Source organism: Porites lutea, chromosome 11 (genome assembly GCF_958299795.1).
Source record: "Porites lutea chromosome 11, jaPorLute2.1, whole genome shotgun sequence".
Classification (NCBI taxonomy): domain Eukaryota; kingdom Metazoa; phylum Cnidaria; class Anthozoa; order Scleractinia; family Poritidae; genus Porites; species Porites lutea.
Window position 1 is genome coordinate 25627006 of NC_133211.1, and position 12468 is coordinate 25639473.

At 38.7% G+C, this 12468-nt stretch overlaps 1 protein-coding gene across 1 annotated transcript; it reads left to right on the forward strand.

The window, feature by feature from the left end:
• Positions 1 to 5636: 5636 nt before the first annotated feature.
• Positions 5637 to 7935, forward strand: LOC140953376 (beta-1 adrenergic receptor-like). The gene is made up of 2 exons (XM_073402860.1): positions 5637 to 5652; positions 6700 to 7935. Exons 1-2 carry the CDS (start codon positions 5637 to 5639, stop codon positions 7776 to 7778), a joined length of 1095 nt encoding a protein of 364 aa, XP_073258961.1. The 3' UTR covers positions 7779 to 7935.
• The last annotated feature ends 4533 nt before the right edge of the window (positions 7936 to 12468 follow it).

Genomic DNA, 12468 nt, shown 5'->3' on the forward strand with positions numbered 1-12468 from the left:
TCCTGTCTCCAGCGGCCCGACGGATCTACCGAAGGAAAACGGCCGGGGTAAATTCGCTCTAACGGCTCCAATCGCCTCCAAATTCCGCCTAGGTAATACACGGTAGTTCTGCCGCTTTCCATTCGTGATCTTGCTTCAAGACGCATTTTCATCGAGAGCGAGTCAAACAGATGAAAGGTCGCCAACTCTGCAACCTTTCCTGTCTGAAGCCATCGACAGAACCTTGGCTTGAACTCCGCGTTACCGTTGAAAGATAGCGACACAGCCTGAGACTCAAATTACTCACACCCGGGGTGGGAGACAGTCTATTTCTCGCGTTGATTTCTTTGGAGCAAGAGACTGTCTCTCACCCCGAGTGTGAGTAGTTGCGTAACATTCGAAATATAAGGATTTGTATGGAAAGAAACCTATCGTTTCTGTAACCTACGAAAATGAAAGGATTTCAATAAAAAACAGCTTACCTTACTTAAAATGTGTGTTACGTCTCTCCTGTGTGGTCTATGGGCCGATTTATGGCCGTTTTATGGATTTTTATGTGAACGGTTTTCTCTCTCTATAAAGGTTTACCAAGGTTGGGCACTCCAGCGAAGCGACCCGACTGATCCATCGAAGGAAAACTGCCGTAAATTCGCTCCAACTGCTCCAATCGCCTCCAAATTCCGCCTAGGTAACACACGATAGTTCTCCTTTCCCTTCGTTATCTTGCTTCAAGACGCCTTTGCACCGAGAGCGAATAACAGAAATGACAGAAAGGAATGAAAGGTCGCAAATCTCTGCAACCTGAAGCCACCAACACTTCTAAGTTTAATGGTAAAGGTCATCGACAGAACCTTGGCTTGAACTCCGCGTTACCGTTGAAAGATAGCATCACGCCCTGAGACTCAAATTAGTCACACTCGGGTTGGGAGACAGTCTCTTGCTCCCGTTTTCTTTCTCGAGTATTGTGCGTTTTACCACCCATGTTCAAACATCGCACAAAATTACGCGGGAGTCACGCCATACACAATGGGAGTTTGGTCACTTGCTGCCAAACTGACGTTTGCCTTGGCCGGTATAGCCTGCGTAGCTGGCGGTATTGTGTAGTAGTCGAGTGAGATTTGGCGGCGGAGCCGTTGTAATATAGTCGAGTGAGATTTGACGACGGAGCCGTCACGAGCGGCGAAGCCGCGAGAAATACCGCCTGCCAGAGAACCATGATTTTTCGAATGCCGCCCATTTTTGTCACCTTAGCTGATCGCAATTAAATCAGCCAGGCAAAGAGAAACCTGCAATTTGAAACTTCCGATTATTTTCGCGCGAGACAGTTTAAAAATAAGCGTTGACAGGCTAAACACGACTCCTAAGCTCGTGAAAATGTGAAACGTGACCTTGTGAGTTTGCTTGAACAGAAGTTTTTTTATTTTCTCGGCTCTCGCGCGAAGGTTACTAGCACTACACAGTGCATGTATCATTCTAAACTTTGACTGAGTAAATATTTTTTTGCAACACCAGGCTTAACATTAAAAGGTCATGAAGCTGGTTTGTTACATGCATACTGAGTAACCATTTCCGGTGGTTTATTCTTCTGCAGGTATTCCTGATAGGATTTGATCTCAGATGCAGTTGTGTAGTGTTTTAATTTTCTTTGACCTTTGTTTCTTACGGCTAAATAAAGACAATTTCAGCACTGTGAAGTTTAAAGACGCCATTTCGGCAATTTGGTCATCAATTATGCTCTTTTTAAAGCGGAAATCACAATCACAATCACTTTACATGTACGTCTTTTTCAGTTTAACATCTGCTCCCTAAATTGGGAAATATATGCGAAGGCTCATCTAACATGATTGACATATGTATGGCCCTCGACCAATCCGTTTCCCCGCACACTGGTGTGCGGACTATTCAAAATACCGGGGTTTTCTGGCAGGCGGTATTTCAACAGCCTCGTCCCCACTCCCTTTTTTTGGTCTTTTTTTGGAACACGGCTCCGCCGCCAAAACTTTAATCTCGCACCCACACAATACCGCCAGCTACGCAGGCTATGGCCGGTAAAACGCGCAACATGTACAGATTTTGTTTCAAAGAGTAGAACTCCCCTCTGCTTTTTGCAACAATTTTTCGAAAACTGCAACAGCCTAATCAGTGTTGCAAGACAGGTTTGATTCATGAGTTGTGATGCTTTTATGCCTCTTAAATCTGTCTGTATCGCTCTTTTTCCATTCGCGAAGTACAAGCACATAAAATTAATAAAGATCCTTTCCTAACATGAATAATTATGAGTAATGCATTTTAATTTTAGTGCCTCCAAATTGCTGGTTTTCACGTGTTGAGTAATGCTCCCTGGGTTTTTTCCCGTTTCATTGTTGTCTTTAAAATTTTCAAAACAAAATTACTTCCTTAAAATAAAGGAATTGAACATAACATCTCGCTTACCAATGCGTTTGGCAATTAGCATGAAACTTATTTGGCACAAATCGGAAGAAATGTCAAATCAACCTTATTACTTCAATCCCTTTGATAGGAGTATATTCAAATCCTTTCGTTCGTCATACATATTTTTCGACTCTCGGCAACTATCGATCTATTCTTATAATCAGTAAGGCTGGGAGAAAAGGGACGCGGCGCTTTTATCTCTGTGCAAACGCTTGAAAGTGAGCATAAGCTGACCCGTGACAGGGTTATATATGCTTCTGGTCCTGCTTATCAATTTCGTCTCCAAAAAGGAAAAAATACATTGTTAATTGAACAGGAAATATTCGATTGAATCAAGATTCGGATCATTAAAAACAGGAAAGAAAACCTTTGACGGTGAAATTGTCCCGCTTTGGATTATTTTGGATTTTGAATCGAGAATCTCAGTAAAAGTTTAAATGGGAATCATGAATGTTTGCTGTTTAACTTTTTTTATTCAGTTTTATTGCTAAATTTGTAACTGGAACAATAGCCACGCTGCCGAAATTTCTAAGTTATTAAGACAGAAAATGACATAACTGAAGACTGTAAACATTAAAAGGACGTATCAGTAAATTAAAAGCGTACTTCCTCAGAGACTGCCTTACTTGTCATTAAATTGTTTTTCGCGATAATTAGAGAGCAGAGGTCTTCCGTCTCCTAAGCTGATGTGTTTGTTCAATTCGTTTTGTAACATCTCTTCAAGTGGATTTCATCTCTCTTGACGTGTGTAATGCTTTGCCTCCATAAAAAACAGTTAAAAGTTGTTTTATGAGGACGTTTGATTCACGGATCGATGTGAGAGTGCTTTACAAGACATGTACTTCGCTCCTGTGCCCGCCCCTTCGGACGATCTAAATTAGTACCGTTCCTTCTCAAGTAACAGCGGCATTTTGCGCCAAACTCAAAGCTGTACAGCGGAAAAGAAAATTTGACTTTGCTAATGAGCGAAGTACTAATTATCTGCTTACAAAACAACAAAACAAAAGACGATAAGCCCCACAACGCATTCACGGTGCTATCGCCACTGAAGATTAGAAACGTTAACAGATCGCAACAAAGCAGCACAGAATTCTGTCTTCGCTAGTATGGTTTTTCAAAGTTAGGTTTGTAAACTCCCTTTTCTTTAATTGTATGTTTCGCTTAAACGTTTCACGTTTATAAGTTTTGCCTTCCCACAGATAATCTTTTTAGCTAGTTGCATCAGAAATTTTATATAGTCGTGATGGTATAGTAACAGCCAATTTTAAGCGAGATTTTTTTATTTAAAATATATTTAGTTCATGCGTTCATGCACATTTACCTTTCTCTCACTTTTTTCATAGTTTCATGTTATAATAGCTCACAGATATCCCTATTTTAGACGTGAAGTTAGAGGACCTCTGTCTCCTCTCGAGCCTAACTAATCCTATCTCCTGAAGTTGAGAGAATGGTGGACATAACAACATTGGAGCGACGACCCTATCTATTGAAATCTGGTCCGGCCCAGCAAAATCATATAAATTTCAAGTTTAAGTTAGTAAGAGCAACGCTTTGGTTATGATAGCAATATTGTTCTACTATTTTCAGAAAGAAATATTCAGTATTAAAGACTCTACTCCGAGACCGGTAAAGGAGCCATGGACAATCAGACAACTTTCCCTGGTAGGTCATAGCATTAAATGAAGTCTGAAGTTGGTTGAAGGCTAGTGTCGATCAAATACTGTCACGGATTTATCGCGTGAAATATGCTCCTCATTTGTTAGTTATCTGTATTGTGTAGCGAGCATGATGTAATGAAGTTTACAGGTAAAAGACAATAAGAAAAGAGCCATAAAGTCAAAAACAATACGAACAAATTTATAATAACTTTACCAGACAAAAATTATCATTGAGTTTCAATAGCATTCGCATGGATCAGACTGTATGTTTAGACTAGAAACTATTATTTGAGTTGCTCTTTTCCTGGGATTGGTAAGAATAATGCTGTTATCTAATAAAGAACTGATTTTTTACGTTCTTAGATTAACTGAGCTGAACAGAACGCCACTAAACACAAGAAATTAGCATTAATATATCAATAAGTAGATATGATAATACGTACTAGATTACTCGAACCTTTGAGATAATATTTGTTATTCAAATGAAAAATCCTGAATAAGATAGGTGTCCTTTTAAATGTCTTTAAGTGACATATGAAAAAGAAAATACTGCATGCATGATAAATTCATAGCGTCGGTTATTTAAACTAAATCTAACTTAGGCCACGGTTGAAGAAATAATTGGCCCTCTAGATTTCTTTCTTAGTGGGTTAGTTAAAAAAAAAGTAAGTGCTTTTCCAGCCTACGCTATAATGGTTTATTGAAATTGTTCACGATTTTAAATGGTGTTTATAGATAAAAGCGTGGGCAAACTGAAAGTGGTATTAATAAAAAGCGGTTTTTAAACATGGGCTACTAGGAACTCCTTTTTAATAACTGCATGGCCCATACATACAGCTCAAAAGGTGAATTATCGCGTTTGCCAATTTATCTTTCACTCGGTGGAACGCCTGCGATAATCAGTTTACTTCTATAAACGTTTCCTTTTTGTGCACATTTTTGTGAAAATAATGACTCAACGTCGTTCTTATCCGAATATCAAAATACATTATAAGTTCCATAATAAACGAGCTCTAATTAAACCTTAACTTAGCTTGGGCAGCTGCTTCATAACTAAAAGGTTTTCCTTTTTTTGTTCCGTAAGTTAAGGAGCAAAAGAAGATATATATTAGTTTTTCAGCTGCGTTATATCCTATTGACAAGCAAGTAAGGTAGGAAAGAAGTACAAATATTCCAATAAAAACAGAGGACAACGTATAGAAAAATGAAGAATGTCTACCTGGGCAGACATAGACAGTCACAAACAGTGGATTCTTAATCTTGTTAAAAATTAAGAGAAGAAAGTTTTGGCTATCGACTTTCTTCAACCTCAGCCGACTGTGCGCCTCCCAACTTCTTGAAATCTGGATATGAGATGAGACACTTTGTCTTGTGTTACATGAGCCACTTGTTTCAGCGTTCTACCTGCGCCACCATCCATATGCATATAATACTTAACAATTATTCCACGAGTGCGCGTTGGATATGAGATGGTAGTTAACCAATGAGGCGCGTAGCGCCGAGTTGGCTATAATCATCTCATATCCAACAAGCGCGAGTAGAATAATTGTTAAGTATTATATGCATATGGATGGTGGCGCAGGTAGAACGCTGAAGAACTCCTTAGAGAAGAAGAAGAAGAAGAAGAACTCCGTAGAACTCCTTTTCTTACTTTTCAGCTCCTTTTCTTACTTTTCAGCTCCAGCTCCGTAGAACTCCTTTTCTTACTTTTCAGCTAAGCGGTGGAATGCACTGCCGCACTTTTTTAGTACCAGTTTTTTCGCAGACTTTAAGACCCAAATACAGGATGTTACCTTCATATAGATTCTTTTTGCCTGACATACTTAAACTTAAAACTGTAAATGGTAAATAATATATATATATATTTTCTATGTGCTTATTATTATTAATATTATTTTATTATTATTTCTTATAATGCATTTAATGTCTATATATATTTCTATATTATTTACATGTAGTGTCAGCTCGAAGATATTAGCTTGTTAGCCACTCTAAAATTCGAGTATAAATAAAGCGAGTTTATGTTATGTTATATGCAATGATGGCTAAGCCAATCGATGATTCAGTTTTTAATAAAGCAGATTATCTAATGAGAAAAATCATGAAGGATACTTAGTTTATGCGTAACCTAAGCAGCCTCTGTGATGTTGAAATGTGGTATGAAGCGAGCAATGATTCGATCTGAAAACTCGGTTTTCTACCAAATACCGTAAACTGCCGCTTACAAGTCCTGGACTTATACATCTTCGTAAGGGGTTTAGGAATGCTTATAAACAGAGGGGCTTATATCCAAGTGGGCTCATAACGGAAATAGAAAAAGCACTTTGAAGAAAGCTATAGCAGTTCTCATCAAAATACGATTAGTATTCACTGTAACCTGCGTAGCAAGCGTTTCCGTTTGGTTTCGGAGCAAAGAAAGACCGTGGAGCGGGATTTTTGGTTTTCACCGCGCGAAAAATGGACTTTGCGCGGTCTTGGTCTCTCGTTCCTCGTTCTCTACTCCGGAACCGCACGGAAACGCTTGCTTTAATTACAGGTCGATGGGCCTATAACTAGGGGAGCAGTGATTATTAGTACCAGGCTTATAAGCGACAGTTTATTAAACGTTTACCAATTTTAATCTTGCCAGGTATCAAGAAGAATGGAACGGACAGCTCACTCTATTACCAATCAATTGGGGTAGGTCCTCTCATAATCTGGACACTACTTCACAGCTTAATTGCTTTGGCCATTATATTTGCAAACGCACTTGTCATCGCTTCCTTCGTCAAGAACGCCAACTTGCGCACGCGTACAAACTATCTCATAACAAGTCTTGCATTGGCGGACTTGCTCGTGGGTCTTGTATCTGTACCTGGCTGGCTTGTACTTGTCCACAAAGAACAGGATCGTGACTCTGCGTGGTACAAAACTGTCATAGAAGCATGGTACGTCTTCGAGATACTCGGAGGGGTGGGTTCCATCTTACATCTTATGGCATTGAGTTGGGACAGACTGTGTGCTATTGTTCGGCCGCTCAGGCATCGCTCCTACTCAAGAAGGAAATATTCAGTGATCATCTTCCTAACATGGTTTAGCGCTACTCTCGTCTCGGGCCTCTCTGTACCTGGAAACAAAATTACGAAGCGGTTATACAACATGTCTGTCATTTGCCTCTGCTTCTTCCTGCCACTCAGCTTGATCTTCGTAGCCCAAGGAATAACTCTGTTCACAATTAAACGCAAAACGTCCAAACTTCACCAAAATACGAAGCTCAGAAGAGACATAAGAGCGGCCAAGACCATCGCCATCATGATAGGCCTGTTTTTGATTGGCTGGCTCCCGTTCTTTACGTTGGGTTTAGTGCAGTTTGCAGGCGGGAACCTGGCTGTTTTACCCGCGCATTCAGTATTTGCAGTTAAACTGCTCCAATACAGTAATTCGCTCTTCAATCCTATACTGTACGGACAAAACTTTCCGGAATTTAGGAATGCATACGTGAGGATGTTGTGCTCTGCTAAGTCAAACGATGATAGCTTTCGTTTCGGAGGCAGACGTGTTGTGAACAGAAAGACTTTTCGAACCACGTTATCCACTTATAAAAGTTATTCTAGTCCTCTGCCCTCAAAATCGCCTCGATCGTCAGGTACATGGGACGAACGGCGTGATCAGAGGTCACGTGTACTGCAAAAAGACGATATCTTAGTGTGTATGGTCAGCGGATTGTAACTTAATGGTAACAATTGTATATCACAGCGATTTAAATGAATTATTGCAGCACCAATGAGAAGCCCTTGCAGCTTAAAATGACAACGACAACAGTCGGGTGTGAGTGAAAACCTCTCTGTATACAGCCGATCCCTCCCCTCTCCTCCCTAACTACTTTTATTGAAGGGAGGGGCGGCTGTACCAGTACTTCTTGAACTTATGTTACTGAATGGCCAGAGCCCGAATTCGGGGGGTGGGGGGGGAGGGGAGGGATTGTAAATTCAGAGAGAGTAACGTAACGTAACCGTCTCTACAAAAAATTGAATTTAACCTTTCAACGTGGTTGTTTAAATTGTAGAGAACAGCAGGCAAATGTACGTGAACAACAACAACAACAACAACCTTTATTCGTCTTTATCATAATTAACGTTAACATTTCTTGGCAAGGAGATCTTAATAAAGCTCTTTTGAGCTTTTACAAGTAGGATATCCCTCTCTGTGTATCTAATAATAATTTTATTTCAAGTTAGGCGTCAAGATAGATTGCAATGTAATTTAAATCATAATATATAACAATATATGGTACCTAATGTTATACACATACACTATGTATTCCGGTTTTAAGGTCCATTTGAAAATAATTCATGGTGGATATTTGCTTTTGACAACTTTTTAAATTTTTTTATATGAATTTGATTTCTTTAACTAAATCAGCTAGTAAATTATTCCATATACTTGTGCTCCTTGATATTTAAGAGAAAATTTTCCATAGTTTGTTTTGTTACAATTAATCTGAATATTTGATGAAGATCGAGTATTGTAAGAATAAATGTTATCGTTTGTTGCAAAATTATTTTTGCGAAACAGTAGTAGTGTACCAAATTGTAAAACTCACGTGCATTATATCCGTTGCCACCAATATGTCTTGTATATATAGCTAGTTCGGATCGATAAGCCCTATATTCACACTGTCTTTTGGCACTTCATGACATCTTCACAATCTTTTCAAGACGTAAACCTCTGTAGGACGGACATCACTCTCCAAGCAGGCGGTTAGATTTAATCGCATCCCTGTCTTTCGGTTCCTTTTTGCCATTTCCTGGCTCTCTACGAGGCAAACACCTCTCTACACATGTTCATTTTTGCTTTGAACACAAGTATTAATATAAATTTAATAAATTTTTTTGGTTTTTAAAATAATATTTTTCTATTTTATTTTTTATTAGATTTAATGAAAATCACATTAGATAATCACTTTTGCAATACTACAAAAAAGCATTTTAACAATAGACATTAACTTACAATTAGAACAGAGTATATACCAAAATTAATCGTTCAATTATTGAAGGGCTAAAAGAAATTAAAAAAGTACAACAGGGCAATAAAATAATACTGATTTAAGACAGTCAACTTAAATAAGGCGTCTGTATCTATTTTCTTCTAAAAAATCTTTGTTGCTTTGTTGCTGGTTGTTTGAAAGGATTTATTTGCAATTACTGTCTCACAAACAAAGTTCTCCAATAATTATAAAATTGTTCAGTAATTGATGGGCGAAGTAAAGTCAAGCATTTTCCGTCAAAATTCCAAAAACAAAAACCACATTTTCCAAGCAGGGGAGTTAGACGAATTCGTTGATTCGAAATAAGGCATCAATATAATTCAAGTTCAATCCAAAACTGTTTAGATTGTGAGCAGTGACAAAACAAATGGGAAATAATGATAAGCAGTGATAAACGCTGATTATCACAGAAAGTACATAAATCCAGTAAATCATTTGTTCTAAAACTAAGTATTTCACACACGTTGTATTTGTGAAAGAATTGAGTTGATCACTTTGTGCTGGAAGGCTGCAACATACGATTCGACAACGATAGATTGTGGCAGCTTAAATTTTTGTCTCAGATGGTCGCTGTCTTTGAAACTTAAAGTTGCTCTTTAACTTTTGAACAATATTGGGCGGTTCAGCTCTTTCTCTGATAGGAAGGGGGTAGTAATGTATGGTTCAATTCGACCTGTTACCGTCCCCCCCCCCCCCCCAGGCTATTCCCTGGACAAGTCCAGCCCTTCGGGCCCGGGGTGGGGAATTGTTTGAAGTGGTCCCGTCCTGGGGGTAGGGGGGGTGGGGCAAATAAAAAATGTCTTCTCATATCTTCTCTTTGAGAAGTACGTGTCATTTCTCGTGCAGTTTACATGACACGATGGCTGCAGACCTCAAGACTACGTATATTTAAGGAAAAACTAAGGAATTTGTCGGAGAGTGGGTGGAGGGGAATAACTTATCAAAATTAAAGTCTGTATTTAAAGGTATATTTTAAAATTTGACTGAGACGAATGTGGGTATGATGCGTACTTGAATCATGTATTTTACTTTTTGGAAGAGAAGGACAGAAATATTTCCTCAGCCTAGCTTTAAATAATGATAGAGAGATAATATAGAGAGAAAGAAAGATTCGGTCCAGTAGTTTTTTTGAAGTGTTCCATAAAGAAGGCGCTCTTTTAAGAGTTCAGTTCCTCTTCTTTTTCGATATCCATTATCCTTCTCTCAGTAAACTCAACAACGTCTCCTTGTGCTATTGTAAGAAAAAAAATGTTCCAAAAAACGTATATGAGGTCGATCAGGAGCTTAGGGGTGGGGAATTGTCTCTTTCTGTGTGCCCGGGGGAGGGGAAAAAATTGCAAATTCCCGGGTGTGTGCCCGGGGGGGGCATGCTTACAAGTCAAATTGAACCATGCGTAATCCTTTGATTTCCCCTTTGTAACATCAAAAAAATGTTGTCACCTACCACAAATGTTAGTGAGTTTATGAAGGCATAACTGTCATTACTTCTTAGTGATAATTGTACGGACCTACGTAAACCAGCCCATTTATGTACGTTTAGACAGTTGAGGTTCAAACTAAATAAAAGATCTTGAATGCAAATGACTCTCGCATTAATAGCATAATGTTTATGAATAAACCGGCTTGTTCTGAACTTTTATTTCTTTGTTGTTCCAGATTATGGTTTTCCAATCTTCTTCGGTGGCGAACGTTTCACGAAATTTTTAACTTATTACGTTTTAACAAGTAGAAGCAATAAACGCTGTTCATCAAACGTTTAATTAAAGAATAGTGTCATCCACAGCGGATAAGTCACCATCCAGTGGATGAGAATTAGAGGGTACACTAGTTCCGTTATTCACAGGATAGAGTTTTAACCAGTGGATAGCTTTATCAACCCTTAAAACTGTGACCAGGAAAAAAAAAAATAAAAAAATCTAGAATTTCTAATATACTATAATATGCTAATCAAACCTTGACAAATGTTAATGCTATTTTCTAGCAATCGGCTAAAACTATCATCATGATCGACTGCTTTGCATTCGTTTTTACACAGTTAGTGCTGAAATTGAGTGAAACTACAGTGAGGTCTGAAATTGCATTAAAAACACTCGTTTTCTGTAGATGTTGGCTAATCATACAGATCGTTCAGTTTTGAACGATTTTCGTGAACCATAAAAACTTCATAAAAAATTACCTCGCAAACGCTATCATAGATTGTGCTAAAGGTGATGACGTCATTACATTACGTTGTTATGAAAGCATTTACTTACTGATGATCAGATGACAAATTTACGTCTTTGTCTGATACAGCTGTGATAATCGTTTTCCTTGATATCTTTTTTAAAATACCCCTCCCCTTTCCCTAGGAAGAAAGTTATTAAGCCCCGGTCTCTTTTAAAACCTCTTAAATGATAAACTGTATTAATTCATCACAAAATTTGTAACACTTCACACAAATTGCTCCTACAGAGCGGGAAGGCTATTTAAATGGAGGGGGCGCTTATCTCATTCTTTCTTTCCTTCTTCTATTTCATTTCAGCCTCAAATTGAAACTCGTCTTTGTTTCAATTAAACGAAACCTGCAACACATTCTTTTGAAAGTAAGTTTGGTGCTCTCCGATTGGTTCAGCCTCGTCCCAGTGCTTTCTCTTTCAAAAATGGGAAGGAGGTAAGGGATTAAACCTTGAGTACGAGGTTATGATTGGCTGTTAAACTCTGCTGTTATTATCTTGTACAAGTTACTACCACTTCGGTCAATAATTGTTTAGTTTTGTTATTCGTGGTCTCGTCCTTAACATCCGATCGCGTGATGTCCCCTAATGGTTAATTCATTTATCTCACAGTTGTGAATACGTTTGATTTAGACCCTGTTTACATGGAGTGGGGGACCCCGGTCTAGTGGGGTAAGTTTCTTTTGTTTTGTGTCCCCCAGAGCGTGAAAACAAAAGAAACTAACCCCCACTCCATGTAAACAGGAGCACAAGGCGTGGTGTTAAGTTTGGGGGTGGGGAATTCGAAGTTGTGCGCTTTTTTGAAAAGGGGGCGTAATTCGGCCTATCACTGAGGCTTGTACAGACAACGTGGACGCTGCGTATTCAAAATTTGAATTTCTAGGCTACCGGAGAGGATAAAGAGAAAACAGTATGTTCAGTTTTTACGCCACCATTGCAATAGGACAGTTTTTCCCAGTTATTCATGCGTTTCCCAGATAAAGGTGAGCGAAGGCATGCAACCAGAACAGGGGTGACAAATTAAAAAATAGCAGAAGATATTTGGTTCAGTTATCTTTATCTAAAACTCAGATTCACATTCGCTTGCACGAACTATATTCAAAGCACTTCCATTACATCGGATCATGTAGTATCCATTACACAAACTAATACATTACAA